We start from the raw sequence: 26341 nt of genomic DNA on the forward strand, positions 1-26341 counted from the left end.
CTTTCAAGAAATTATAATTGATAAGGTACGTGTTCTTTTACATCCCTTTTATTTTCATATTAACCCGTAGAGGTATTATTATTGTTATGATTTTCAAGTTTTACAAGAAAGTCTTATTTTTGGCATTATTTGGCTCTAGCGTTTTCATGTAACCCTCTGGTGAGGCGACGTGGTTACCAATAACTGGGTGATAAATTGTGAAAATTGGTAAACTGTGGACCTGGTTCGTAGAGTGTCTCCCTCTTTAGATTGTATCTCCGAGTGGAGGGATGTCGATGGAGTGTTGAGACTTGGAGTGGGGAGGTGCCTCTCCAAGACAAAAAAAAAAAAAAAAAAAAAAAATACAAGTAGGCACTCTCCACTGATCTCTGGGTAGTGATTTTGGGGATCATGGATGTCCGCTTTCTTTGTGGATACAAAGATTGCGGATAGAAGAGGTCTTGCGATGTTGATTGGGAGTGTCTTTTGGATTGTGTAAAAGTTAAAGAATTTTTAATTTTTCTAATTGGAGGTATGCGTTTCCTCTAGTTTGTGTGGATGGTTTGCCATATTTGCATGTGTTCATTTCTCAGCATGGGAAAATATTCGAGAGGTTTCGGGGTTGGAGTTGTGAGGTGCATCCTTGGGGTGCTTATATCCCTGATGAATTTATTAGTTATATAATTTAGATTTATTTGTAGTCTAGTTTAATCTGTTAATGTTCGAATTTGGTTGAAGTGCTATGTTCAAAGTAGTGCTTTGTTTTGTCTTGTCTCATAGTAGTGTTATTTGTAAATACTGGAGAAAGACCGCAGTTATGATATATTTTAATCGGTTTCGTGGTTCCATTAATCTGAAGAGTGTCAGATGATTTTATTGTACAGAAGGTTGGGTCCCAATGCGAAAGAGAAAACTTCATTGATAGAAACTCTGTTTAAGCAGCTGCCAATTTCTCAGCAACATGATTAAATTTGAAAATGGACTTCTGGTGTTTCATACAAAAGACCACGGTATTGAAGGGGTCAAGAACCCATGCGTCCCAGCAGCCTCCGTGGCGCAATCGGTTAGCGCGTTCGGCTGTTAACCGAAAGGTTGGTGGTTCGAGCCCACCCGGGGGCGTAGGTTTTGAAATTGTAAATGAAGATTATCTTACTGTGACAAAGTCTGGTAATTTATTATTAATCTAAATTAGTGCAAATGTACTGATATACAAACGCATATATACAGTATATATATATATATAATATATATATATATATATATATATGGGTGTATGTATATGTATACATGCATGTATGGCATGCGATAAGCAGATTGGCCAACCTACGATTAATCGGCTTTGGCTGGTACCGATAAATCGGTCACCGATCTTGTTTATAGTATGGATATGAAAATAATGTAATTAATTGTAGGTAACATATTGTAACATTTCCTGATTAATTACAATTATGGAGTTACAATTTGAGAGCAAATGATGGTAGAATTTGGCCGATCTTCCTTTATTTTCTGCTTTTTATAACCATTGAACTGGCATCAAGGAGAGCAGTATTTTTTTTTTCAATCATAAAGTTGAACATAAAATGAAAAAGGAAAGAATAATAGATAAAATAGAATAAAATTAATCAACCAGACGTCCCCAGGAACCAGTACTTATGGTGTGGTTTAACCTCGAAAAGAAGTCTCAAAGTAGTCTTGAAGAGTAAAATCAAAGTAATTCTAAACTGCAAGGTTTGAAGTAAAACAATACAATCGATGGTGAGAATAATGAAAAGGTTCAAGAGTAAAGTATATAGTATAGACGTCGAATGAGAAAAAATGGCCAAAGGTCCTGAAAGCTAGATAAAAAGAAGTATCATTGTGTGTAAAAATATGTTAGAAACTCAAGGCTCATCTAGAGGTGAGAAACGTGGAAATTGATGAAGACACTTGAAACAAAGATAAGAATTGCACAGAGAGGAATGAAAAGACCAGTGTTGGGAGTAACTCAAACACATGAAGAAGGTACATACATATATACCAATGGCTATTTACCCCTTACAAGGTAGGTAGAAAAAAGGGCATAAAATCCACTCTCATCCATTTCATCCCCACATACTCCACTCCCATTCACCACCTTCTCTCCCTTTTATCTTTGCTCCTCCTGGATGACGTGTCATCACTGCATCTCGCCCACTACCGTGGATCAGAAGCAGTGTAGCAAGACACAGCATATCCACAGCAAAGCCACTTCATTTAATGGGCGACCCCCCCCCCTCCATCCCTTCATGCCGAAAAAGAGATGGGGAGAAATTCCTTCGGGCTGCGTCAAAATATCATTCACACATACTCCCTCACCCCATCCCAACCCCCCAGTCCCATACATCACAGTATTATCCATACATAACCATGCTCCATTCACCCCTATCTTCTGTCCTCTCTCTTCCTCAACAGGCATTCTCCTCTTTCCCAATACTCCTTTTACCCCATCCATCCATCTCATCCTTGGTCGCCCCCTCATGTTCACTCCCCTCCACCTCTGTCTTCCATACCTCTTTCACTAATCTTTCTTCACTCATTCTTTCCGTGTGTCCAAACCATCTCGGTACTCTTTCATCCATCCTATCTCCCAACTCAATTTCCACTCCCGCTTTCCTCCTCACCTCGTTTCTCACTCTGCCCAGCCTAGTAACCCCTATCATACTTATTAGGCACCTCATTTCAAACACATTCAAACTCCTCTTTTCTTCCTCTCTTATGTTCCGTCTGGGGTATTGGCTGCATGGTATCGAGGGGTTAAAAGCTGCTCAGTAGCATGCAGCTGATACTCTAGGATATGGGGCGCCCCTACGGACCAGTCACATATATTTGTGGTAGAGGAAATCTCTATTCATAGAGAAATGACACCATTATACTGCGACTGTCCCTCAGTTATGCTGTCCCCCCACTCATGATACTGTTCTGTACAACTTCTTTTAATATTTCCCTTTTTCGCCTAACACTGGTGGGGGAAAAGAATACTGCCACCAAAGTTACCACTTGATCCGTAAAAGGCGACAAAAACGGGACGGGGATAGGACTAGGCATCCTTCTCTCTGTAGCCCCTAAGGAAATATTCCTTAAAAAAAGATTTAAGAGTACAAAGGAGAGAAGGGGTGGCTATACTAGTAAGTGAAGAGATAGGTAAACGTGTGGTGGAGTGGAAGGTTTCTTCAGGGTTAATGTGAAGGTGAAACTGGGAAGGGAGATGTGGGTTTTTGTAAGTGCATATGGGCCTGGTAGTGAGAAGAGTGTAGAGGAAAGGGAGGCTTTTTGGATAGATTTAAATGAGTGCATAGAGGATCTAGGGAGAAGTGTCAATGTAGTGGCATTGGGAAATCTTAATGCTAGGGAAGGGAATGAACCGATAGACGGAGTGGTTGGAAAGTGTGGAGTTCCAGGAAAAAATCGTAGTGAAGAGTTGATGGAGATGTGTCTAGGGAGCTGATGATAATAAAGAAGGTAAATTGGGTAAATGAGCAGATTAGAGTAAAATACATTGTTGGGGTGTTAAAGAAGTGGAAATGGAATCGGACAGGAAAGGTAGAAAGAAATATGAGAGATGGAGCAAGTTTGATCCCCTACAACCCACCCACACACACACCATCCAACTCTTAGCTGGCGGTCGATTAATGCTTTTTGTGTCACTGGTGTCATCTTTATCATCATTGATATTTATGCAATTAATGAATGCTCTGAATTTATATCTTTTGTGAACTTTTCTTTTAGTCCCAGGCCCTCCTGTCATTGTTCTCTTGATGCTATATTTCATTTATTTTTTGTAAACCTTTCTCTTAGTTCCGGGCCCTCCTGTCATTGTCCTCTGGATGCCAGAAATCCAGTTTTGCCTCTTGGTAGACTCGAGAGTTTGGAATACTTTACGGCTGAGCATATGGAACTCTGCAAATTCTACACTCGAGCTTCTGGAGCTTTGCAGACTCTTCGCTTGATCTTTCGAAGTTCGGCAGACTTACGTTTTTGGAGTTCAGCAGATTCTTCACTTGAGCTTCAGGAGTTCGACAGACTCAACGCTTACGTTTCAGGAGTTTGGCAGATTCTTTGGTCGAGCTTCTGGAGTCCGGCAGACCCTTCACACGAGTTTATAGAATTCAACAACCTTTAGTACGGGTTTCGTGTTGCTGTGAGATAGTCGTTTCGGTAAATCATCAACATTAATAATATTGTAGTTGTCGGATATCTTTGCAAGTATTTTTACAATACTCGGTGGTTGTCTGATAAAAGTGTTGCCCGTTTTGGTAAAACCGTGACGCTCACCGGTAAACATTCCCGGTCGACGGGTTCTGATATAGAGTCGACTTCGGACACTTCAAGTCCCTTGTCGGCACTGTTCGACGTGACCTGTGACAAACGTCTCTTGCGGGACTCTGATATGGTGCCCCGTGATCGTTACCCTAACGTGACTTTATGCGACCAGACTTGACATCTTGCTAATCCTGTAGTACATAAAAAGCCCATTTACCCCAACTCTTGCGGATTTGTTTGATTATGAGACTTCAAATTCATATTTCCGTTTTCTATTCAAATGTTTTTGACGGTGCACTGAAAATCTTGTATCATCCACTAATAATAAAAATTAAACCATTTCAAAGGTGACACATTTTAAAAATGTTACATGTCTTGGAGAGGGGGTCTGTAAGTTCTCTGAGGTCGTAAGTTCTCCGAGGCAGTAAGCTTTTCGAGGCTGTAAGTTCTCCGAGGGTGCAAGTTCTCCGAGGGTGCAAGTTCTCCGAGGGTGCAAGTTCTCCGAGGGTGCAAGTCCTCCCAGGGTGCAAATCCTCCGAGGGTGCAAGTCCTCCGAGGGTGCCAGTCCTCCGAGGGTGCAAGTCCTCCGAAGTTAGCCCTTCGAGGCTGCAAGTCCTTCGAGGTCGTAAGTCCTACAAGGGTGCAAGTCCCCTGAAATTGCAAGTCCTACGAGGTTGTAAATCCTCCAAGGTAATAAGTCCTCCAAGGTAATAAATCCTCCAAAGTAATAAGTCCTCCAAGGTAACAAGTCCTCCAAGGTAACATGTCCTCCAAGGTAACAAGTCCTCCAAGGTAATAAGTCCTCAAAGGTCGCAAGTCCTCTAAGGTCGCAAGTCCTCAAAGGTCGCAAGTCCTCAGTGGTTGCAAGCCCTCAGTGGTCGCAAGCCCTCAGTGGTCGCAAGTCCTCAGTGGTCGCAAGTCCTCGGTGATCGCAAGTCCTCAGTGGTCGCAAGTCCTCAGTGGTCGCCATGTTCCCTTGAACTGACCAGGAAAAAATGTCCCTTGGTTTCGGCCTCAGCCTCGGGGCGGAACCCCAACATGGGATCCCCAGCACGGGATCCCTATCGTGGGATTAGAGCGCGGAGTGCTGCGGCCGAAGGCCGCTGTTTACGCAGCCAAGCCACCGGCGAAGCCGGGGAGGCCGAAGCTCGCGGCTTGTTATATAACAAATATATTTGTTTCGGTGTTTGGGTTATCCTACAAAATGTTGCAACTGAAGTTTCTCCCAGTCAAACAAATTTTTGCGATAGCTTTGATCACTGACGTAAACCCTTGCTGTATGATGTTGCACCGTATCGGTTTTTTTCTGACTAGTGCTCGAAACCAGTCGTCTAGCCTTTATCAGAGAGTGCTTACATATGATACAGTATCTGGGAGAGCAATTTGTATAGCAGTGGAGTGTATGGAATGAGTTAAATTTTGACGAGATGAGGAATAAGGATGAGCATAAGATATACAGGATGATGAACAAAGAGACCGAATATAAAGATGGGTTTTGGGTTGAGGTTGGCGCCACCCCAAGTTTTCTAGTGCACATATAGATAATATATGCTCTATGTATAGGTAACACTACGCAAGGAATTGAAAAATATGTGGGGTGGCGCTTGGGAGAGGTAATTACATAAGTCATCACAAGGGCCAGTGCGTCTGTAGGAACGATCATTTGGGGAGAGGAGAAAAATGGTTATGCACGTCAATAGTTCCAAGGCAAGGAAAAACTAACAGTTTAAAATGATGGGAAGGTATAATGGAAGAGTTTTTCATAATTATTTAAGCACTTGGAAATCTATATAGCAATAGGATTGAAACAAGAAAATGACAGGGACAGAAAAATGACCGGAATTTTTAGAAGTGTCCATGCAACCGGGGGAGCCGGTAAGTAGGAATAAGGTGAAGAATACAGCGTCATAGTGCATTTTTTTGTGGAGATTGAGGTGTAACGTTAAAGACAGTGTGGAGTGAGAAAACACACAAGTCCAAAGCAGAAAAAAGAAACATGTGAAAGGAAAGTGAACAGGAGAAATTGAGATAGCCCGGCCGGGGGTTGGGAAAAAGAGAGAATGGAGAGGAGTAGATCAAGGATGAAAAGATGCTTTTGGGCTGAAAGTTAAATGAGGGGAGTTCTGCAAGGGCCCCACGAAGAAAAAAAACATCATTATGAAAAAGGAAAAATTAGCAAACAAGAAGAAAAACGGCAGGGAGGAACTTTTCCCTGTGTGTGTGTGTGTGTGTGTGTGTGTGTGTGTTCACGCACTTTTTCTTATTCGAGAGCTGACACCTCAACGCTGGTGGGTACTCCTGAGGCTTAATGGCTTCAAGAGATATAATTCTCTCCAGTGTCACCCGTATCGAACTTTTATATATATATATATATATATATATATATATATATATATATATATATATAAAAGATGAGACAAAGATGAGTTCGCACGGACACACAATGGTAAAACCCATTTCTACCTGGACCGTCCCTGGTAATGAACAGGGAAATTCCTCATAAGTACATGCCGTCGTACTGATGGCGTGGGCGTAGGCTATTGGGCACCCTTTTAAGTTTATAGGGCCTCACCAGGAGCAGTACATTTAGTGTTGCCACAGGTGTTCCTGGTGGATTAATTATCGTTAAAGAAAGTTCCAACCTCATTGCACTTTGTGCTTTCGGGCAATGTGCCATCCGAATGCAAGTACTGTCCAAGCAGATCCAAGTCTTGGGGATTAATGTAAAATACCTTATAATGAGTGACTATAGTAGGGAGCACAGATGAATTCAGTTTCAGAACTTAGAGAAATTAATAAATCCTCGCGAGGAAAATAAGTCATGCGAAGGTAGTGGATAAGAGGGAATTCTAAATGGAAATCAACAATCAAGCTTTAGGAAAGCTGTAAATTTTTTCTTTTCAAGAGATTGAGACGTTATTAAATGTAGAGACAATAGTGAAAATGGTAGAACTTCGAGAACTTTGCTCCTCAGATACCATAGTTTAGTCGGTAGATTTATATATTGTCGGCAGTTATTTACCAGAACTTACAATTAAAGAAACTTTGGTCTGAAAATATGAAACTATGAAAAAAAAAACCTGTGGAAGATGTCATATTGATAGATCTTTTGAAAGATGCAGGGGTGGAAGTTCATTGTAGATTTGATAACCTATATGCTCAGTGTAAACAGTTTCAGAACCCTGGTGAGATGTTATAGTGATTTTCATTCACAAGATAGGAGACTAAAAAGACCTTAGTGTTTAATGGCCTTTTAGTTTGTTATTAAACATCTACCAAGTATTTTTCACTATTCAATTAGAATAAAGGTTTGGATGAAAATGAGCCAAGAGAACAAGGTTCAGAAACAGATAATCCACTACATTTTATATGCAGACGATGAATGAACTGATTGTGAAAACAGCAGAATTCAAGGTTTTAAGTAAAAGCTAAATACTTAGGTATTTAGCTTTTGTAGATTTCCTAAAGGCCTTTGACTCAGTATCTCAGTACAGCAACCGGCAGTACTAAATCATACGCAAACAGGGTACAAATAAGCACTTCTGTGGGTTTCATTGAAGATTTGTGCAAAAAGTACTTGTACTTTTATAATTGCATTTTATTGACATATAAACAAAATATGAAAATCGAGAAAAAGAGCACGGCAAAGCGATACAGTTTAACCGAAGTTTTGGCAGCTTACCTCGAAGAGGTTTTCAGAGAATACTTTAACCACCTGAAATTTGCAGTGGGCATTATTCTCATTTGAGTAAAAACAGAAGACTTGCAATATGTGTTCAATGATTTTAAGGAAAATATAAAAATAGATTTGAAGACGAAAGAGTGAAACCAATTTTCCAACTCCAAAATTAATAGGAAAGGAAATTGAATATTCAAGAAGTAGAAGAGTATTATATTTACGACAACGGACTAAAAATCGTGAAAGTGAAATAAAAGATATCACAGTTGTTTGTGAAAGTGCTTTGTAATTACTGAAATTTATTAGCTCTGCCTGTATTTCGGAAAGTCGGCAGTATATAATCCGAGCCCTGATTTTCGAATATTAAATTTGGAAATTGACTAAAGCGATGGAAACAAATTCATAGAGTGCACCGAGGGCAGTGGAAAGATTTATGAATAACATTGAAAGATGTCAAAATGACGGGCTGGGTAAGTAAGGAGATTGGAGTGAAGAATATTGTGGAACAATAACAAGGAACGGAAGTGGAATTTGGCGGGGAAATAGGCAAGAAGGAAGAGGGAGAGGGCAGATAGAGCAAGCATGTTACTGACTGGACACTGCGATGGTAAGCGTGGAAGAGTGAAACCAGACAGGATAAGATAGAATATAGAAATGTTTACAGGACTGACAAGGCAGGTTGGCGCATTTATGTGGCTCGTGGAAAAGTTTGAGAGAGGCATTTGGTGAGTAGTGGACTGTAGTAGGGTGATTAATTTTTCATGTTTTCTAATTGTTAGGTGTACAAGATATCTAATTTCCCAGTTGACACCTTCCTGACCGAAGGGGAAGGAGACTTGTATGAATAAGATAGTCTAGTATCAGCCAGAATAAAAGGAAAAGTGACACCCAGCACCGAACGGGCTAAGACTAAAGTTTGCTATCATTTATCGATCGTCTACCACCACGTAAACAAGAGCTGCCTCTTGGTGATGTACTGGAATTTAAGAAGAATGACTGTCGTAGGTAAGCGGACCAACTAGAATGGATACAAGACAGATATTTTAGTTGCCTTTCTTGTGACGGTGAGAATTAAATAATTGTACAACTATACGAAAATTATTGTCATTTATACCCTAAATAGTACCCTACATCTGAAGTAGTTAGATCCTTGCGTGGATAAGGCAGAGGTTGTGAGTTCGATTCCCATGCCTTTAGCTTTGACAGGTCGTGGTTTCCCGGGGTTGAATGGACTCGTCAACACTCTATGAAATAGTTCATACAAACTTTAAGGGCCTCGTCGCAATTCAAATGAATTGCAATGTGGACCTTGAGCCCTTCGGGTCATAGTAAACTAATAAAAGACCTCGCCCCCGGGTGGGCTCGAACCACCAACCTTTCGGTTAACAGCCGAACGCGCTAACCGATTGCGCCACGGAGGCGGTTACTTAGTGCTTTTATTCAATGAATAAAATACTTCCACTAAAAAGAAAACTTTCGGGGCAAGTTCGCTATAGATAGGTGCACATAGAATTCATGGATACAGTATATGTTTGTGTGAACCTTCACATGCTGCTACCGCGCGCGCGCACACACACATTACATTTTATATATATATGTATACATGTGTGTGTGTGTATATATATTATATTGTATATATATGTATGTATATATATATATATGTATATATATATGTATGTATATATATGTATATATATTGTGTGTGTGTGTGTACAAAACATGTTCCACATACATTTTTCATCTAAGAGACCTATTTCCACAATGTGGAAGTTATCCAGTGTGATTGCATTTTATAGCCCTCAAAGCAGGCGTCCTTTCCTGTTCATTTAGATGTTAAATGATTTAAGGCCAGAGGTTCCTCCTTATTCGAATTAAATTGCTTGGCGTTAGCCAGAATGAAATCTCAAAACGCAATATGGACTTTAATGCGTTCATCGAAACGACCTAAATCCATTGATGCGAGTTCCTTTTTAGCTGTATGATGTCAACCAAACTAAAATCTCTAGAATGCACTGAAAAAGTCAACCCGAACGTTTCTCACCTCGTCCACTTCTCTCAAGCCTCATTTATTTAACTTTTCTCATTGTCGTCTACCCTTTTCCCCGCTCAAGTATTCACCATTGTCTTGTGCTAACATTTTTGCCTCACGCTTTTCCATATCCTTACTGTTCACACGTTCCTTGACATTGATATTATTTCAGCTGTTATTTTTTTCACATTTGTTGTGCAAGTAGACCTGACAACCGGTGGCGGCACCCCTCCTAATATCTGGTCATATAGATGAACCCATTACACAACACAACAGTCCAATGTTTCTTGGCGTTTTATGGGAGGGCCCGAGGCCATTGCCAGGTACCATGGGGCTAGAAGTTTCTAGTCACAAACTAAATTCGCTGTGTACGTTCTCGTGTTCGATTGGCCATTCTGGATCACGTTTGGATACTTTTGTTGGGCTCTGCCCACAACCCACCGTCGTGATATCTAACTTTAAAGGTTATATTATGGAATGAGATACTCTGGTATACTGTATCTCCTATGTAAGAATCTTGGGGGGGGGATACAGCCTCCAAGTCACTGGAACTGGTACACTAAACTCACATACTTCCCACGCCCCACTTTGTGTGAGGTTGGTGTACCAATTCCATTGTCCATTTGGAGACTGTACGTCCCAATATTCTTACATCGGACTCACCACCACTCGTTTTTCCAGACATCTGACATATCACCTCAACAGTGGAGGCCCTAAGGGGCACCTCCAGGGGACCCACAACACCCCAATCACCAGACTCATTTTAGGGAATAACACAAAAATTATCAACAAAGTGGAAAGTGCTGCCTCCCTCTCCTTGAAGCCCTACATATGAAGTACAGCCAGCCCACAATGAATACCCACCAGAAAGCCTCACCATCCTCCCAGCCCCAAACCCTATAGAAACTGGTAAACCAGACGCCCCAGCAACGACACAAACCCCCCTGAAGAACAGAAAAACAATTCCAGCAACGTCAGCCAAGATATTAACACTATCTCAACTCTTCTGCCAAGGACAATTGGACCACAATAACCACTTGAGTCGCAGCGAATACTTCGGCCGCGGCGGACAATCAGGCCATAATAATGGTCACTTTCCATTCCCCTCTCCCAGTGTTTACATGTACCTTCACACAGTGTTTACAAGTACCCTCTCCCAGTGTTCACAGTACCCTATCTCAATATTAGGCCACAGTAACGGTCACCTTCCATGTATTCTTCCCTAGTGTTTGTATGTATCCCCTTTCAGTGTCTACTTTCTATAAAACCTTACTTTCTCAGCATGTCACATTTAAAAATGCTAAATGAGATTAGCATAATGTTTTGAACCTTGGTATAGGAATTGGAGAGCTTCAAATATTTACGATTACAAGTAACAGGAAATGGAGTAGATGTGAAATATGAAGATAAAACAAGATGCTTGAGGGTAATGAAAAGTGGTGAAGTGATTATTCCTACGGCATTAGAATTAAAGGAAGAGTCAAAATGTGTTTGAGATATGTTTTACAAGCTTGGTGGGGGTTTCAGGGATAGTGAAAAAAATGTGGAGGATAAAAAAAGTTTGTAGAGAGAGCTGGCAGATAGGGTAGATTAGTGCTTCGCGGGAGATACGATGGGAGGGAAAATTAATGGGATTTTAGATGGGTGTAGGTTGGGTGTTAATAAGAAGAGGGTCTTTGGAATATGTATTTAACGTGTATATATATATATATATATGTGTGTGTGTGTGTGTGTAATAAGAATTGTAGTAGCACAATTGTAAATCAAAACTAAAATCACAGTCGGAGCAGAAAAACAAAACAAGAAACGGTGAATCTATATATTTCAACAATAAACTACAGTCCTCTTCAGTAGTACTACTGAAGAGGACTATAACTTACAGCCGAAATATATAGATTCACCGTATTCAGTTTTTTCTCCGATTGTAGTATCAGTTTACACACACGCGCGCGCGCGCGCACACACATACCGTATATATATATATAATATATATATATATATATATATAGTGTGTGTGTGTGTGGCAAACCAGTAATCAAGAATTCAGCATCACCACAGGAAAGATGATGGTAAAAAATGCAAACATCTTTAGATATCTTGGAAGTGTAGTTACTAAGAAGTGTGGAAATAAGAGGGATATTACAGAAAGAATAAATTTAGTGCGAGTGTTGGAGCTCTCTGGCCAATAATTAAAGAAAAACATGTACCTTTAGAGGTGATTTTCTTTCTCCATACTGTCCTAACACCTACCCTAACATATGGTTCAGAGTGTTGGGTGATGACAAACGTAGACAGGAGCAGAATTCAGGCAGAGGAAATGAGACTACTGAGAACCATAGTTGGAAAGACGAAGAGAGATAAACTAAAGAACGAAGATATAGAGAAAAGCATTGCCGTCTATTCCATACTATGCAAAACAGATGCTGCCCAGTTAAGATGGATGATATTTAGAAAGAATGGAAGAAGAAATTATTGCATGAGGACGCCGGGAGTGGATGCTAGACGGGAAAAGGCCACGAGTAAGACCGAGAAAGAGGTGGAAAGAAAATGTTGAAGCCCACAGTAGACATGACTTGCCCGACATCGAAACTCTGAGGGAGGAAGGGGCCTTCCATGATAGAGCTAGATGGAGAAACATGCTGGGACCACTGACAGGCGTAATGCTTACTACTTGGAACTGAAGTAAGAAGTAAATATATATATATGTGTTTGTGTGTGTGTATCCATAAGTTACTGCATGAACTCTTCAAATGTATTTTTGGGTTCCGACATTGTATGGAAGAACCTTATATCCTGAGTGTCCCCTTGTTTCCTGTTTTGTTTATACAACTAAATTTCTTGACATTTATATTTATTCCATTTATAGACAGAATATATATCATTTTTTCTGTCCCCATCATCCAAATGTCAGTCTTTAACAGTTGACCTTTGTCTTTGAACATAGTGGATAGATATGACCCTGCTCCTCCCCAGATTTGTTTATTTTTGTTCCAAACACCAAAGCTGGTTTTTCTAGTATATGTGAATTAAAATATCAACACCACGGACAAGTAGAACGTGGTGAAAGAAGGGGAAACATCCACCTGTAAAATTGTTGCATATGACCAAGGTTTGTCCCGACTATTTCATAGTGTATGTTTTTTGCTCTGTCTTACCCTGTTGCTTCTGATCTAGGCATTGGGCAGGTGGTAGGGATGACCCTTCATCCACAAGGAGCTATGATGAGAGGGAAAACGAATGAGTGTTGAGTGTGGGATGTGTAAAGGAGGGTACATTTCTTAGCTGACCCCCTCTCTTATAATAGTGAAAGGTGACTTTTGGTGTATGTATATATGTGTTCATTGTGGAAGTATAATCCAGTATACGCGGCGTTCTTCATTGTGTTTTTCTTGCTGCCAGCAGGTGACATCAATTTGGAAAGAAAACATTACATTGTTCAACGGATGGTCACGGTGTCTCCTGCGCCAGGTAAATATTTGTGAAATGTGTAAAATCTATTACACTTACATCGATAAGGTTATCATTATTATTATTGTTATTAATTATTATTACTATTTTATGATTGATGTCAAAGGACTGTATTCAATCAAGGGGAGCCTACAGCTGTTAAAGAAGAAGAATCACATCATGGTGTTGAAGTTGTGTCTGTCAACATTTATATATTTTATTTGATTGATAAAGTAATTGTTATGTATTTGTGGTTTATATGAAACAAAGATTTTTTTTCAAATTTAGGAAGATAATCCTAACCTAGCATAGCCTCCGTGGCGCAATCGGTTAGCGCGTTCGGCTGTTAACCGAAAGGTTGGTGGTTCGAGCCCACCCGGGGGCGTAAGTTTTGTTCCATGTATTTTACCACGAGAGTCGAAAAGTGTCTTCGACTTCTCATGTACATGGCACATGAAGTATGTATACAACTTAAACATTCAAAATTGCATATATTTTTCTGGTTATGAACTAAAGGCTTGGCCCGCATGGGGGTCGAACCCACGACCTCCGCGTTATCAGCACGGCGCTCTAACCAACTGAGCTAACGGGCCGACGGTGTTGAGACTGTGGCTTTGTGATAAGTCCCGGCCAAAGCTAAAAGTTACATCTTGCGGTTTATATTAATGCATTCATAGACAAAATAATAAACAATTTCACTAACAAATGTATTATGGGTCAAATTACGCTTACAACCCACATGTTAACAAACATGTTGCTGGTGTTTTCTTCTACTGAGTTTTCATTGTTTCAAATATGAGAAGAGCCTTGTCAAACCGGGTGATACATTATATTTACTCAATTTACTGCTAAGATTCCCTGTAAATGCGACTTGATGTATAACCGGAATTATTGTCACTGGGGTTTTCGTGTATATGTGGCATCATAATAGCAAGTGAGCCAGGACTGCATTTGAAACCCCATTGTGATAGTTGATGTATAGACAAGGTCTGCTGATTTGCTCCTCGGCATTAATATTTACGTATGTGAAATTTGCCACATATGTAGCAAATCCCAAATCTGGCTTTTTATTGTTACAGTAAAGTACATGATATTGTCCATGTATAGTGAAAATAGCCACTGGGTATTCTCACGTTATACCAGGTGTATCACGTAGCCTGTTTTAATATATTAATCGCCGCCTTAATAAGTAAGTTCTATCAAATATGTATTTCGCGGTTTCGTGCAGGGTGTTTCTTAGAGATCATCAGTCATGTTGAGGGCTGTGATACCTCGAGTAGGCTTTCTGAAGAGAATACGCTGCCGATTACGTGGACACGTGGCCTTAGTAATTGTTCATGTTGGAAATAGTGACTCAGTTGACTTGTTTTCTAGTTCAACTAAAGATAGTCTCGACTTTAAATGCTGACACAAAATTGCATAGCGCTTGTAAACCCGGGGTCACACGGTAACTATAATCGGCTGTGGGAGGGACTGTCCCCATCTTCGAGAATATGTACGCAATAGAGTTCGAGATCGGTGCTTTTAACCATCTCCGAAGGTCTCTCAAAGGTAACATTTTTAGAGTTGCAACGACAGGAAACTCCTTGGCACAGAAGGAGGTTGGATTGAAAGTGTATAAATATATGCACAAGTGGCGACTCTCCTTTGATTTTTATGTCCTTATTAATTGCCTTAAAAATATATATATATATTTATATATTTATATTACGTCACTCAAACCGCTGTTAAACAAAGAACGTGGACGTGTTCGGAATTCGTGACATTGCGAACAGAGAACAGCGAGAATCTAGGGAACAGGTTTTGTTCAGACCGGTTCTGATATTCTGATCTCGCCGATGTCAAGCACCTGTGCCGGGAGTGCTTGGCGATATAGTATAGTCGTAGACAAAATAAATATACAAGTTTTATTAGCTTTGCTGATTATTTTATATTGTCTTACAATAAAATGTGTTGCGCATAATTCATATGGCATATTCAATAATAAAAGCTGCATCTTTATAACTGGTAGGTTCAGAATTATTGGCCACGACTACCGCTAAACTAGTAGGAATCCCTCCTTGCTAGGAATTGCTAGGATACGTTTAACAGCCAACAATGCTCGTTGTAACATTTAAGTATCTGAAAGATAGAAATTGTCCCGTAAATATCTCACATTTAACCGAGATATCCCACACACCACAAACTTTTCCCTTAATAATTGTTATACCCGTTATATACTTGATGCTAGTGGAATCGTATAGCAGTCCTTAGCAATCTTTGAAGGAGAGGCCGAAGTTCCAGTCCCAAACGCAAGTGTCTCCATGGAAATCAATACACACCGCTTGGCTGGAAGACATTTAGGAGTAGGTCGTTCACGCTTTGGCATTACCCTCGGAGCAGAGTGGCGCAGTGGAAGCGTGCTGGGCCCATAACCCAGAGGTCCGTAGATCGAAACTACGCTCTGCTAATCGCTTTTTTACGTTTTCTGTACATTTCCTTTCGTTGGCGGTTTGTTATTTTATTGCCTTCTGCCTTGTTATTTCTTGTCAGACGTCGATATTTTAATTAGTTAACAAATTTAATATTGGATATTAATTTTGCATATAAGCGTGTTTGTGTATGCATTTCTCTGCCTATGCATGTACAATTTACAGTATATATATTTGCGTACACATACGCGCGCGAACACACACACACACACACGTGTGTGTGTTTGTATATATGTGTATATATTGTGTGTGTGTGCAAGTATATCTTTAATGAGAGGGTAGTCGAGTCAAAACATAGTAAAATCCAATTAACCGTTTCTATCTAAAAAAAAAAAAACTCGCTAATGAAGAGTCACCATTACCCCCCCGTAACACTACAACCTACGGTACAACGGGACATAGTTCTTCCACGACCAGCCCTGAAAAAAAAAGTCTGACAGCATGAGCTATTTTTCACCCACAACTTCACCGTATGGTGACCCCTATCCCTTCCCCATTCACTCATGAATTGTAATTATAAAGTAGATAACACTGGGCCGTGCTATCTCATTCACAATATTCTAATATTTTCACTCTCTTCCCCGCACGGCAGACATGTCACGTACATCTAAAGCCCTCATTATCCCATTCATATATCTTATTCTTGGTCATATTGAAAATATGACCACCCGATTGTGCTTTCCATAATCTCTTTGCTAGTTCTCTTTCTCAATTTCACATGACCCAAATCACCTTAGCAATCTATTTTACTCTATCCGACAGTTCCCCTTCCCACCCCGGTTCTCTCCCTTATCTCCACATCATTCTCAATTCTTGTAACACCACGTTTCTCAAAATATTTAACCTCATCTCCACCTTTATGTTTTACGATTCCTCCGCAGGATTGTGGGCATAGCTACTTTGTACAATTTTATCTTTTCATTCCCCAAATGCGTTTTTTCTTAATATTTTTCATTCCTCCCTTTTAATCTCTTCCAGTACTTTACAGTTCTCCACATGCACTTCACTGTTGCATACAATTACATGCATGTACCCAAAGGCACACGCCCCTTATTATGGAGGTGGCCAGCCAAGATTACATACCCCGTTCTCCCATCCCATACCCATACCCATTTGTTTTAAGTTTTATCTTTGCTCGTCGGTGGTATTAAAATGTCCTATATCTTCAGACCTCTCGCCATTCACACGTTCAACCTGTCACAATCATCACTCCTTGCACATTAATTTGCCGACATTCCCTTCCAAACATAGTTACAAATTGATTCCCTTTCCTTAGCCACAAGTGCAATCCGCAAATAAATTATTCCCTTCCTATGCACTTCCATTCTCACCCACTAATTCCAAATCTCCGCGCTTAACCTCCCTTGCCACCTCATCCATGTACTTATTGAACAACTAGGATATAGAGAGCGCGAGACTGTCCACAAGGATATTAGCGCTGGTAATGTCCATAACAACCATGGCAATATCGCATAACCCTGACGCAGTCCAGAATTTACTTTGAAATTTGTTTTATCCATTCCCAACACTCGTACCCCTACTCGTATGATATATTTTATGTGATTCAGCAGACTGTCCTCTGTTCCATATACACTACACAATTGCCCTCGTTCAACGTTATCAATCATTCCAAAGTCATGAAAGGGAACAAAATTATTTATACTTTTCACATACACTGCTTACTCTGCTCGTTCTGTTATCCTATAAACCCTTTCATTTAACACGCCCATACTTCTTATCGACCACACCCAACAGACTGATCCCTCTAAAGCTACTATACATATCTCCTCCTCGTATAGTGGGAGTACACACTTCTCCTTACCACTGGGGGATACTTCGAAAAAAAAAAAAATAATAATAAATAAAGATAACAATCTTATCAACCGCTCTAGTATTACCGCTCCACCCTTTACCAGTTTTCAGTGCTACATATGCCTCCTTTTTTTGCAATGGTATCAGTCTCCCATTTTAGTCATTCACCTAGGATCCACCACAAATCCCTCTTGATCTTTTACATTTAGAGTCTCCTTGAAATGCCTCCATCACCCTTTTACAACCCTCTTTTCCAATTAGCTACATCTCCCTTTATCTTCTCGACCAAAACTAGCCTCTTCGCGTTTTTCACTCCCAAACCATCCATTTATTCCGTCCAAAGTTCTCGTATAAGCGCCCTTGATTCCATTGACCGGATAGTGACAATTTTGACACTTTAACATTGTATTGAATGAGGTGACCTTACGGAGTTTAAGGATTACAGTTATTTAGACGGGGATGATGAACACGATCTTAAACGTTACAGGGGGGAATGGAATGCTGCCTTCAGTTTCACTGATTGGAAGCCCGGAGCCCCAGTTACAAAGAACATTCCTTGGATCTTTTCGTAGATAGCTGTGTGAAGAAATGTTGGACTTGTCAGTTTTATTAGTGTGAATATTTCTGCTACTGGTTAGCATCAGGAGAGTAGTCGCTAGGTGTAAGCTCTATGCGAAAAAGTGGAGGACAATAAAAATTTATTGGTATCTTGGACCCTGTCCAGAGATAAGGTGCCGGCTCCAGATGTAGGTGTGTTGATGGAGATTTGAAAATAAGGGGCAAATAAATTTTCTTCGTCTTCTGTCAAATGCAAGCGAGTACCCAGCGTTGGTCCTTTGTCAATTTGAAGACCAGTGGTATAAAATGTGCATCCAATCAAGACTTGTACAAACGCCCACGTAACACCCATTCCGACTTACACAGCTATTAGAAACAACAACTTATTCAACTCCCTCAGACGACAATCATACTACACCAGATTTTAAGTAATGAAACAACAGTACCTATTATACCTCCATATCTTTCTATGAAATACATGACTAAATTATACCATACGTGTGTGTACATATGTGTATGTCTATATATATATATACATATATATATATATACATATATATATATTTATATGTATACGCACACATATAAATATAGAAAAATACTCCCCCGTACGGGCACACCCGCAACCAAACCAACACGTAAATTACAGAACGCATGGGGACGGAGCGATATTGTCCACAAGGATAGAAACGTTTGTCAACCTTAACCAATAATAATCATGTTAGTGTGAAGACGCTGAGGATGTTACATTTTTGCAGATGGTTTTGTAGTAGAACAGCAATGTAAATTCGCAATGTGTTGAAGATAGATAGCTGTACTTTGAAGCCAAAAGACTGGCAATATACGGAGAATTAAGGTTTTCATTTTCGTCTGTTGCCCCCAAGTTCGTCGCCTCCGTGGCGCAATCGGTTAGCGCGTTCGGCTGTTAACCGAAAGGTTGGTGGTTCGAGCCCACCCGGGGGCGGGTGATTTTTAGTTTGATATCTAGTTTACTGTGAAAATTTTATATGTAGACACTATGTCATGTAAGAATTTAAAAATCGACTCGTATCGAGAACACATACAATATTATAACCTTTAATGGAAACGGTGGATAGTAATGCATTATTGGAACAGATGGAACTTTGGAGGCGCATCTTTTCAGATTAAAGGAAAGAACAGGATGTATTCCTTAGCCTAACAATCAATATCTTTGAAAAATATATATAAGGAAAACATCTGGCCCGCATGGGGGTCGAACCCACGACCTCCGCGTTATCAGCACGGCGCTCTAACCAACTGAGCTAACGGGCCACGGCGAAAAAGATAGGGGCAACTGTAAATTAGACACTGACACCCGTTCTAGTGTGTAAGGATTTTACATACTATCAGGAATTGATATTTAAATTTATTGTGAATCTATATTAGTAAGTTTGAAATGCGGCATATATCTAGTTCATTCTTCTCAGTAACGGTTGAACTAAGCTATCAGGTTGACTAGATAGATAGTGTTCGTTTCACGGGTCCTTGGCGACACTGCTCACCAGGATAACCATAATCCAAGAAAGGTCCCCACCGTCTGAATAGCCAGAGCCTACCATTGAACAAGAGCCCATTCAGGGCCTCACTTTGAATACACACGAGCTTCACATATAGGAAACCTTAGGAGAAACAATTGTAACAAACTGCAATCACAATGGTTGCAGTTATATGCTTCAGGCAGCGGAAAGAACTCGTACAATATTAAAACCATTCATAAATGTAATAGTATAGCCTACTCCCCTAGCTTGGCTCCATTTGGTGAAAAACACGAAGTACACAGTACAAGATATTTCTTAAGAATTATAATAGGTTGCCTACGCCAAGTCTTTCCCATAGAACAGTATATGAGAATGGCACACGTCTATAAGAACCCCCAGGTCTGTACAACCATCGCACCATATCAGGCATCAGCCAACGGGGCACTTTATCTTACAACCGTTTCTAGCTGTTTATGGATTTATAATATATAATCTGAGCACCCCGCACCTTAAGGAAATAGATGCAGCACTTGAATACATCCAGATCTAGAATAAGAAGAGTCAGAACACCATAGTTACACCTGATATCAACCAGCACTAAGAATCGACCTGATGACAGGAATCATGTGCTCTAAATGCATTTATCATACAGGAGCTACACAACGCAATTGAGACAACACAAAATCTTCTCTTGAGTGGCTTGTGGACCAACCTGGTTGTCGTGGTCAGGTGCCCTAGGGCCGCGGATATTCTTCAAGAGACTCGAGGGTAAAAATAGACTCTTCAGCACTTAATAGAGCAATTATAGACCTATGTTTATTAAAATTTTGTTTTAGATATAGAAAATTCCTGCACTTAGCAAGTTAAACGTATCGAGTTTGAGTATCGATTTAGATGTTTATTCCAGATACAATCAAATGGGTTTATTCCATTTTAGGGAAATCATCCGGTATCCAGAAGTTTGATTATAGGTTTTGTTTTTATTCCAGCTATCGCCATGGGCTTTTAAGCTGTCGGAAATTTAAAAAATGTTAATTGCAGGGAAAACGTTTTTGTCATATTTTGGGTGTGGGAGTCAATTCCGTTTTTACACTTCACTTCTGTTCTTTATGAGCTCCACCCCAATGAATATTAGATGATTCCGTTGTATTTACATACCGTATAGTTTGCGCTCTTTATTTGCTTGCGTCTTCAGTTTCTATACATCGTAGTCTTAGGAAGAAGTTTCAGACATAATGCTAGCTTTTGGAATTCTACTTCCGACAGCGTATTGTCGGTCAAAATGTAAATTGGGATCTTGTCGGTGAACAGTGGAAACAACTATATTTGCTCTCGGAAACGCTATGTTCATGTTTATTCCAGACTCTTGAACGTCTATGAATATATGTATACGTGTGTTTATAGACCACAAGACAACTTTTGACGTAGTCAGTGTCATGAGCAATAATGACTTTTGATGTTTACGTAACTTAACCTGTACGATACATATGAAGATGCAGACCTCCAGTAAAAATAGTGTGGCCCGCATGGGGGTCGAACCCACGACCTCCGCGTTATCAGCACGGCGCTCTAACCAACTGAGCTAACGGGCCGACAACGAAAGGTGTGGGTATGGAAGAGATTGCGTTATTGATTTTGACTTAATAAATTTACCATAAACAAATACCCACAGACTATATATTTAATATTAGTAATCAATTAATTTTTTTTTCCTTGGTATTAGTTAAGTACCACCATTATTGATTCTTGTAGCTTCTCACTTCTTATGCGAAATAATGGTATTCTTTATAACGTTTCCCTTGTAAACAAATCACGATAGTCACACGGATATGTCAAAGTACAAAACATCTGGTTCGAAGTTGATGTGGCCGAAGAGCGCTGGATGGATAGTAAGGCCACGCCTACCAATACATAAAAACGAATTTATCCTTAAACATGCCGTATCCCTAATGTGCGGCCCCTTAGTATCTTTTGGCATTTAGAACAGTAATATGTACAAACCTAAATATATGTGTGTATTCACGAAGAACCCACAGTCGGAATAAAAAGGAAACTTTAGAAGAATGTGTAACTTTTATATTTCGGCTAATAGCTATAACCCTCTTCAGGAAAGTACAGATTACAAGAATTTGCAGAGACATAAGTACAATGAGATATGAGAAGAAGGGGAACACGCAGAGTTAAAACAGGATGACCCGTCACGCAGGGCGGAGTCAGAGGTGAGGGGATGTGTGGGTGGAGGTGTGAGGTCATGGGAAAGGGCGGGAAGAAGAGTCAGGAGGGTGATAATTCTTCACCAAGCGGCTCACAGCTAGCCGTGAGATAATGTCCGGGGACCATTGACCTTTGGAGATGTTCAAGTTCGGACATTCTTCGATTAAGGCTGATTCAACAATTTTTCTTCTAAAACTACATTTGGACTTGAACAGAATTTTGGCCTTGTCCCAGTCAAGACTGTGATTTTTGGTACTGACGTGTTGGAACTCCTCTTCCCGCCCTTTCCTATGACCTCACACCTCCACCCATATATCCCCTCACCTCTGGCTCCGCCCTGCGTGATGGGTCATCCTGTTTTAACTCTGCGTGTTCCCCTTCTTTTCATATCTCATTGTACTTACGTCTCAGCAAATTCTTGTAATCTGTACTTTCCTGAAGAGGGCTATAGCTATTAGCCGAAATATAGAAGTTACACATTCTTCTAAAGTTTCCTTTTTATTCCGACTGTGGGTTCTTCGTGAATATTAATTACATGTGTGCCACAACATTTTGTCAAAGTGATATGGGTGTATATTTAGTTATATTTCCTCCTGCATAAGAATTAACCATCTGTTTCTTGTTTTTTTGTTGGCATACCAGATTCATACATTCTCATGATTCCCTCGGAACATAAATGGAAAAAAGTGCTTTATTTTCACCATCCCATTACTCAATGACAGTTTCACATTGTGGTGCGGAAGAATATGTGATGTTTTGCTTCGAAGATTATTCTGTGTTAGTGCGATCTTACTGTAAGGTCCAATAACTCAGACGGTAATCCATTAGGTAAATGTTGATAAAAAGAGAGAAAAAAACAACCACCACGAGTTCTCAAAATACGGACGCTAGAAGTTTAAACTTGTTCACCTAGGGTAATGGTCGACAAGCCTTACAGCTAGAAGAGCCATATTTTTAAATTATGAAAAAAGTGCTGTCGGAGCCGCTACAAAAAAAAAAATATATATATATATATATATATATATATATATATATATAATTTCCAAGTTGAATATATATATATATATATATATATATATATATATGTACATTATATATATATATATATATATATATATAATTTTGCCTGAAATTTTGTACAGATGTGTAGTACATGGCGTCTTCGTCTCGGTGGTATAATTAGTAAGCTTCTGGAGCCACACAAGTGTCCTGAAAGAGCCTCAGGTTGCCGACCACTGACCTAGGAAAACCTGGCCAGAGTATACAGTATATCATATACATGTGTATGATATAATATGTATATATATATATATATATATATATATATGTGTGTGTGTGTATATATATATTTACCTGGTGTGAATCTCAGATGGAAAAGAAAGGAAAATAAAGGGCTAAAAGCTATAAAAAGTCCCGAACTCCAGAAGCAGTTTCTAATATGCTGGCATGGTATTTTCATATTGGGCATTCCTGAACTATGATTGCCAATAGGAAGAGCTGTCTACATTTGTTTTGCTTTGATTTGATATGCGTTTAGTAAATCGTGAAATATAATACGCAGCACTTCTGGACAGTTCTCACACACGCACGCGCGCACACACATGTGTATATAATATATACTTGTGTGTGTGTGAATATGTAAATTTGGGACCCATTAGTTGAGTGCTCAATTTTGAGAACTCGAAGTATAATATAAGTACGATTTGAGTACTCACGTTGGCTAGACAGAATTCTCCTGAGCATGGAACTTCCTTTGCCCGGCATTCATTCAACCACCGGTTGGTTTGTTCGGTTCTGTACTCGGGAGTGAAAGCCCCGAGGTAGGCAATAACTCCAGCAGCAAGGAGCATGTCACCTGAAGAAAAAAAGAGTACTTTTATTTGTTTATTTTTTGGGACATAAGACAGGTACCTGAAAATGGTTGCGGACGTTGGGGATAATCATCTCCCTGCTGCCCATATTCATTACCCATCAACATCCTCATCTCTATATAGAGATGCATTCCCAAGGAGCTGACACATGGTATCTGCTAAGAACTCCTGAGAAGAGTATGGCTGTGTGTAAAGTTAACAAAATGTTATACTCCGGTACTGCAAAAAAAAAAAAACATATTTGCATCGTGCACTTGTACCATTTCTAATTATAGTGGACACCAAAGGTTAAACAGAGAACTCCGAAAAAGTCCCTTCGAAATTCTGTAGTGTATATATATTGATCTAGCTACCTCCTTTAAAAGATACACTCCACACACGCGAGGGCGCGTGTTTAAATTTCTATACTAAGCTCAGTGAGAAAGGGAAGCAACTATATACATGTTGATCTGAAGTAAAGTTACGACAGTTGATAGAGTATAGGAAGCAATACAGTATGGAGCGGGGTGGGGGATGAGTTTAGAGTGAATAAAGATTCTTATGCAAAAGATGTTTAAGTGAACAAAAGCGAGGTGTAGGTTACTGTTGTTTAAGGCAGCGTTACTCATGTTTCTATATAATATTTGTTAAAAATATTGAAGCACGCAACCACTTGCCTATAAGGTATATGTACACTTGTGCTAAATCTCTTGCATTCTGTGTCCAACGTGACTTTTCACCTCCCAGGGCAGCAAGGAGTTGCTCAGCCCGGTCTTTTTTTATACTGCAGAGCTCCACCTGATGGGAAATTATTAAAGTCATTAATATGGTGTTGTATGGGAAGGTTTCATATTTAGATCTGAATATGAGTTTAAGATTGTATTCATTGAAACCCAGTGCAGAGTACAAATATGTGCACCACTTACATTTGAAATTTCATAAAGCATCCTTAATCATAATTTAGTAGTGAGGCTAAATAATCAGGTAAAAAAAATATATATATATCGACCAACCGTTTGTTCAAGTTCCATCTTTTCTTTCTTAACGGTGTCCAGCTCAGCCTGAAGACCCGCTAGTTCCTCCTGTACACCACGGAGTGCCTCTTGCTTTTTCCGCAGCTGTGCCATGTGCCCTTGATACTCTGCATCCGCCCTCCGAAGGGCGTCCCTTTTAGGGGCCACTTTGCGATCAACCTCCTCGTACCTCTCCATGGCAAGAACCCATTTGCAGAGGCCTGTGTGGTAGCAGGGATAGGAATATACTTAGCCATTCAGAAACACTTGTCTCTACCCCTCACGGCGAAAATGTACTCTCATCACGCAGCTATCCAAGCTGTAGTTGTAGATACATATACAGCAAATTTAATCAGACAGGGTGCACAATGTTGTCAAATGTATTTTTTTCATCTGTGTCACAAGAAATTAGACATCTTAAAGTTATCATTTATACTGCTCTCTGCCCTCTATTTCTTATTTTTCTAGTGGACACGTGCTCATAATTATATATAGTAGTAGCGGAAAGTTTGAGTGCAAAATTACAGGTGCCCAACTTTTTTGCTAAAATTAAAACGCACGAAAAATGCCTATTTCCGATGTAAATGTTCGCTATTTTTCTAAGCTATCGTCTGTATCGTTATTTAAACAAGACAATGCGCACCACTTGGGAACTATGTTTAGTCGCTCCCGGGACCACGTGGTGTTAGTTTGTAAACTCTCACGTGGACTAGTCTTTTTTTTCCGTGGTCTCTGTTTTTGTGCCTCGATATCTCCGTAATGGGAAGTGGTAAAGAGTTGGGAAGAGACACAGGTGTTGCTATTATAACACTATAAGGAGGGTTATAAGTGTAAAGATATAGCCACCCGTGTTGGGAATGGAAGTGCGGTAAGTGCAAAAGTGGACCAAGAAATTTCGAGACGGAGGCGGTAACGCCATTTCTACCCCCAAGCATCGCTCTGGTCGGCTAAGGAAGATATCAAACCGTACATCTAAGGTTATTAGGAGGTAATTGGATAAAGATACAACACTTACAGCTCGTAAATTGATGGAAAATAACCCTGCACTGCTGCAGGACGTGTCTGTAAGATTTATTTCTGATCATTTAGCCAAAGATTTACAATATCGTTGTTTTTGTGCTAAGGTTCTTTTCCTCTTAAGTGCAAAAAACATACGTGATCGCATAGCTTTTTGCAAGAAATATAAGGATTGGACTAGAAGACGGGGAACAAGTGTTGTGGAATGACGAGTCAACGTTTCTGATGTCGGACTGTAGGTCGAAGCCGTGTGAAGCGACCCAGGGGCACCTTAATGACCCACGCTATACAGCTGAGGTGAAACATACACCAATTGTAGGGGTGCTTTACGTTTGATGGAGTTTGCAGTTTAGTGTTAAAAATTAGTGAAAATCAGCACAGTTCGAGTTATTGTTATATATATATATATATATATATATATATATATATATATATATATATATAATATATATATTCTAGATTAGAGGATCCATATCTGGAGGTTTAGAACACAGC

The 26341-nt window shown here is 39.9% G+C and overlaps 1 protein-coding gene and 7 non-coding genes across 8 annotated transcripts in view; 3 read left to right on the forward strand and 5 right to left on the reverse strand.

Annotated features, from left to right (window-relative positions):
- The window catches only part of LOC143024572 (dynein axonemal heavy chain 7-like), a 377264-nt gene that overhangs the window by 299259 nt on the left and 51664 nt on the right, over window positions 1–26341 (reverse strand). Inside the window, exons 58-60 of the mRNA XM_076183383.1 lie at window positions 24830–25050; window positions 24494–24614; window positions 23682–23821 (exon numbers count right to left, since the gene is read on the reverse strand). Of these exons, the coding sequence (XP_076039498.1) occupies window positions 23682–23821; window positions 24494–24614; window positions 24830–25050 (482 nt within the window). The remainder of the gene's footprint in view (window positions 1–23681; window positions 23822–24493; window positions 24615–24829; window positions 25051–26341) is intronic.
- On the forward strand, window positions 1025–1098 carry TRNAN-GUU (transfer RNA asparagine (anticodon GUU)). Its single transcript has one exon. It is a non-coding gene; the product is annotated as a tRNA-Asn (tRNA).
- Window positions 9284–9357, reverse strand: TRNAN-GUU (transfer RNA asparagine (anticodon GUU)). Its single transcript has one exon. It is a non-coding gene; the product is annotated as a tRNA-Asn (tRNA).
- TRNAN-GUU (transfer RNA asparagine (anticodon GUU)) lies at window positions 13724–13797 on the forward strand. Its single transcript has one exon. It is a non-coding gene; the product is annotated as a tRNA-Asn (tRNA).
- Window positions 13932–14005, reverse strand: TRNAI-GAU (transfer RNA isoleucine (anticodon GAU)). Its single transcript has one exon. It is a non-coding gene; the product is annotated as a tRNA-Ile (tRNA).
- On the forward strand, window positions 19144–19217 carry TRNAN-GUU (transfer RNA asparagine (anticodon GUU)). Its single transcript has one exon. It is a non-coding gene; the product is annotated as a tRNA-Asn (tRNA).
- TRNAI-GAU (transfer RNA isoleucine (anticodon GAU)) lies at window positions 19473–19546 on the reverse strand. The gene has a single exon. It is a non-coding gene; the product is annotated as a tRNA-Ile (tRNA).
- TRNAI-GAU (transfer RNA isoleucine (anticodon GAU)) lies at window positions 21271–21344 on the reverse strand. Its single transcript has one exon. It is a non-coding gene; the product is annotated as a tRNA-Ile (tRNA).

The sequence above is a fragment of the Oratosquilla oratoria genome, chromosome 4 (assembly GCF_046742065.1).
Source record: "Oratosquilla oratoria isolate Oo_2021 chromosome 4, ASM4674206v1, whole genome shotgun sequence".
In the NCBI taxonomy this organism is placed as follows: domain Eukaryota; kingdom Metazoa; phylum Arthropoda; class Malacostraca; order Stomatopoda; family Squillidae; genus Oratosquilla; species Oratosquilla oratoria.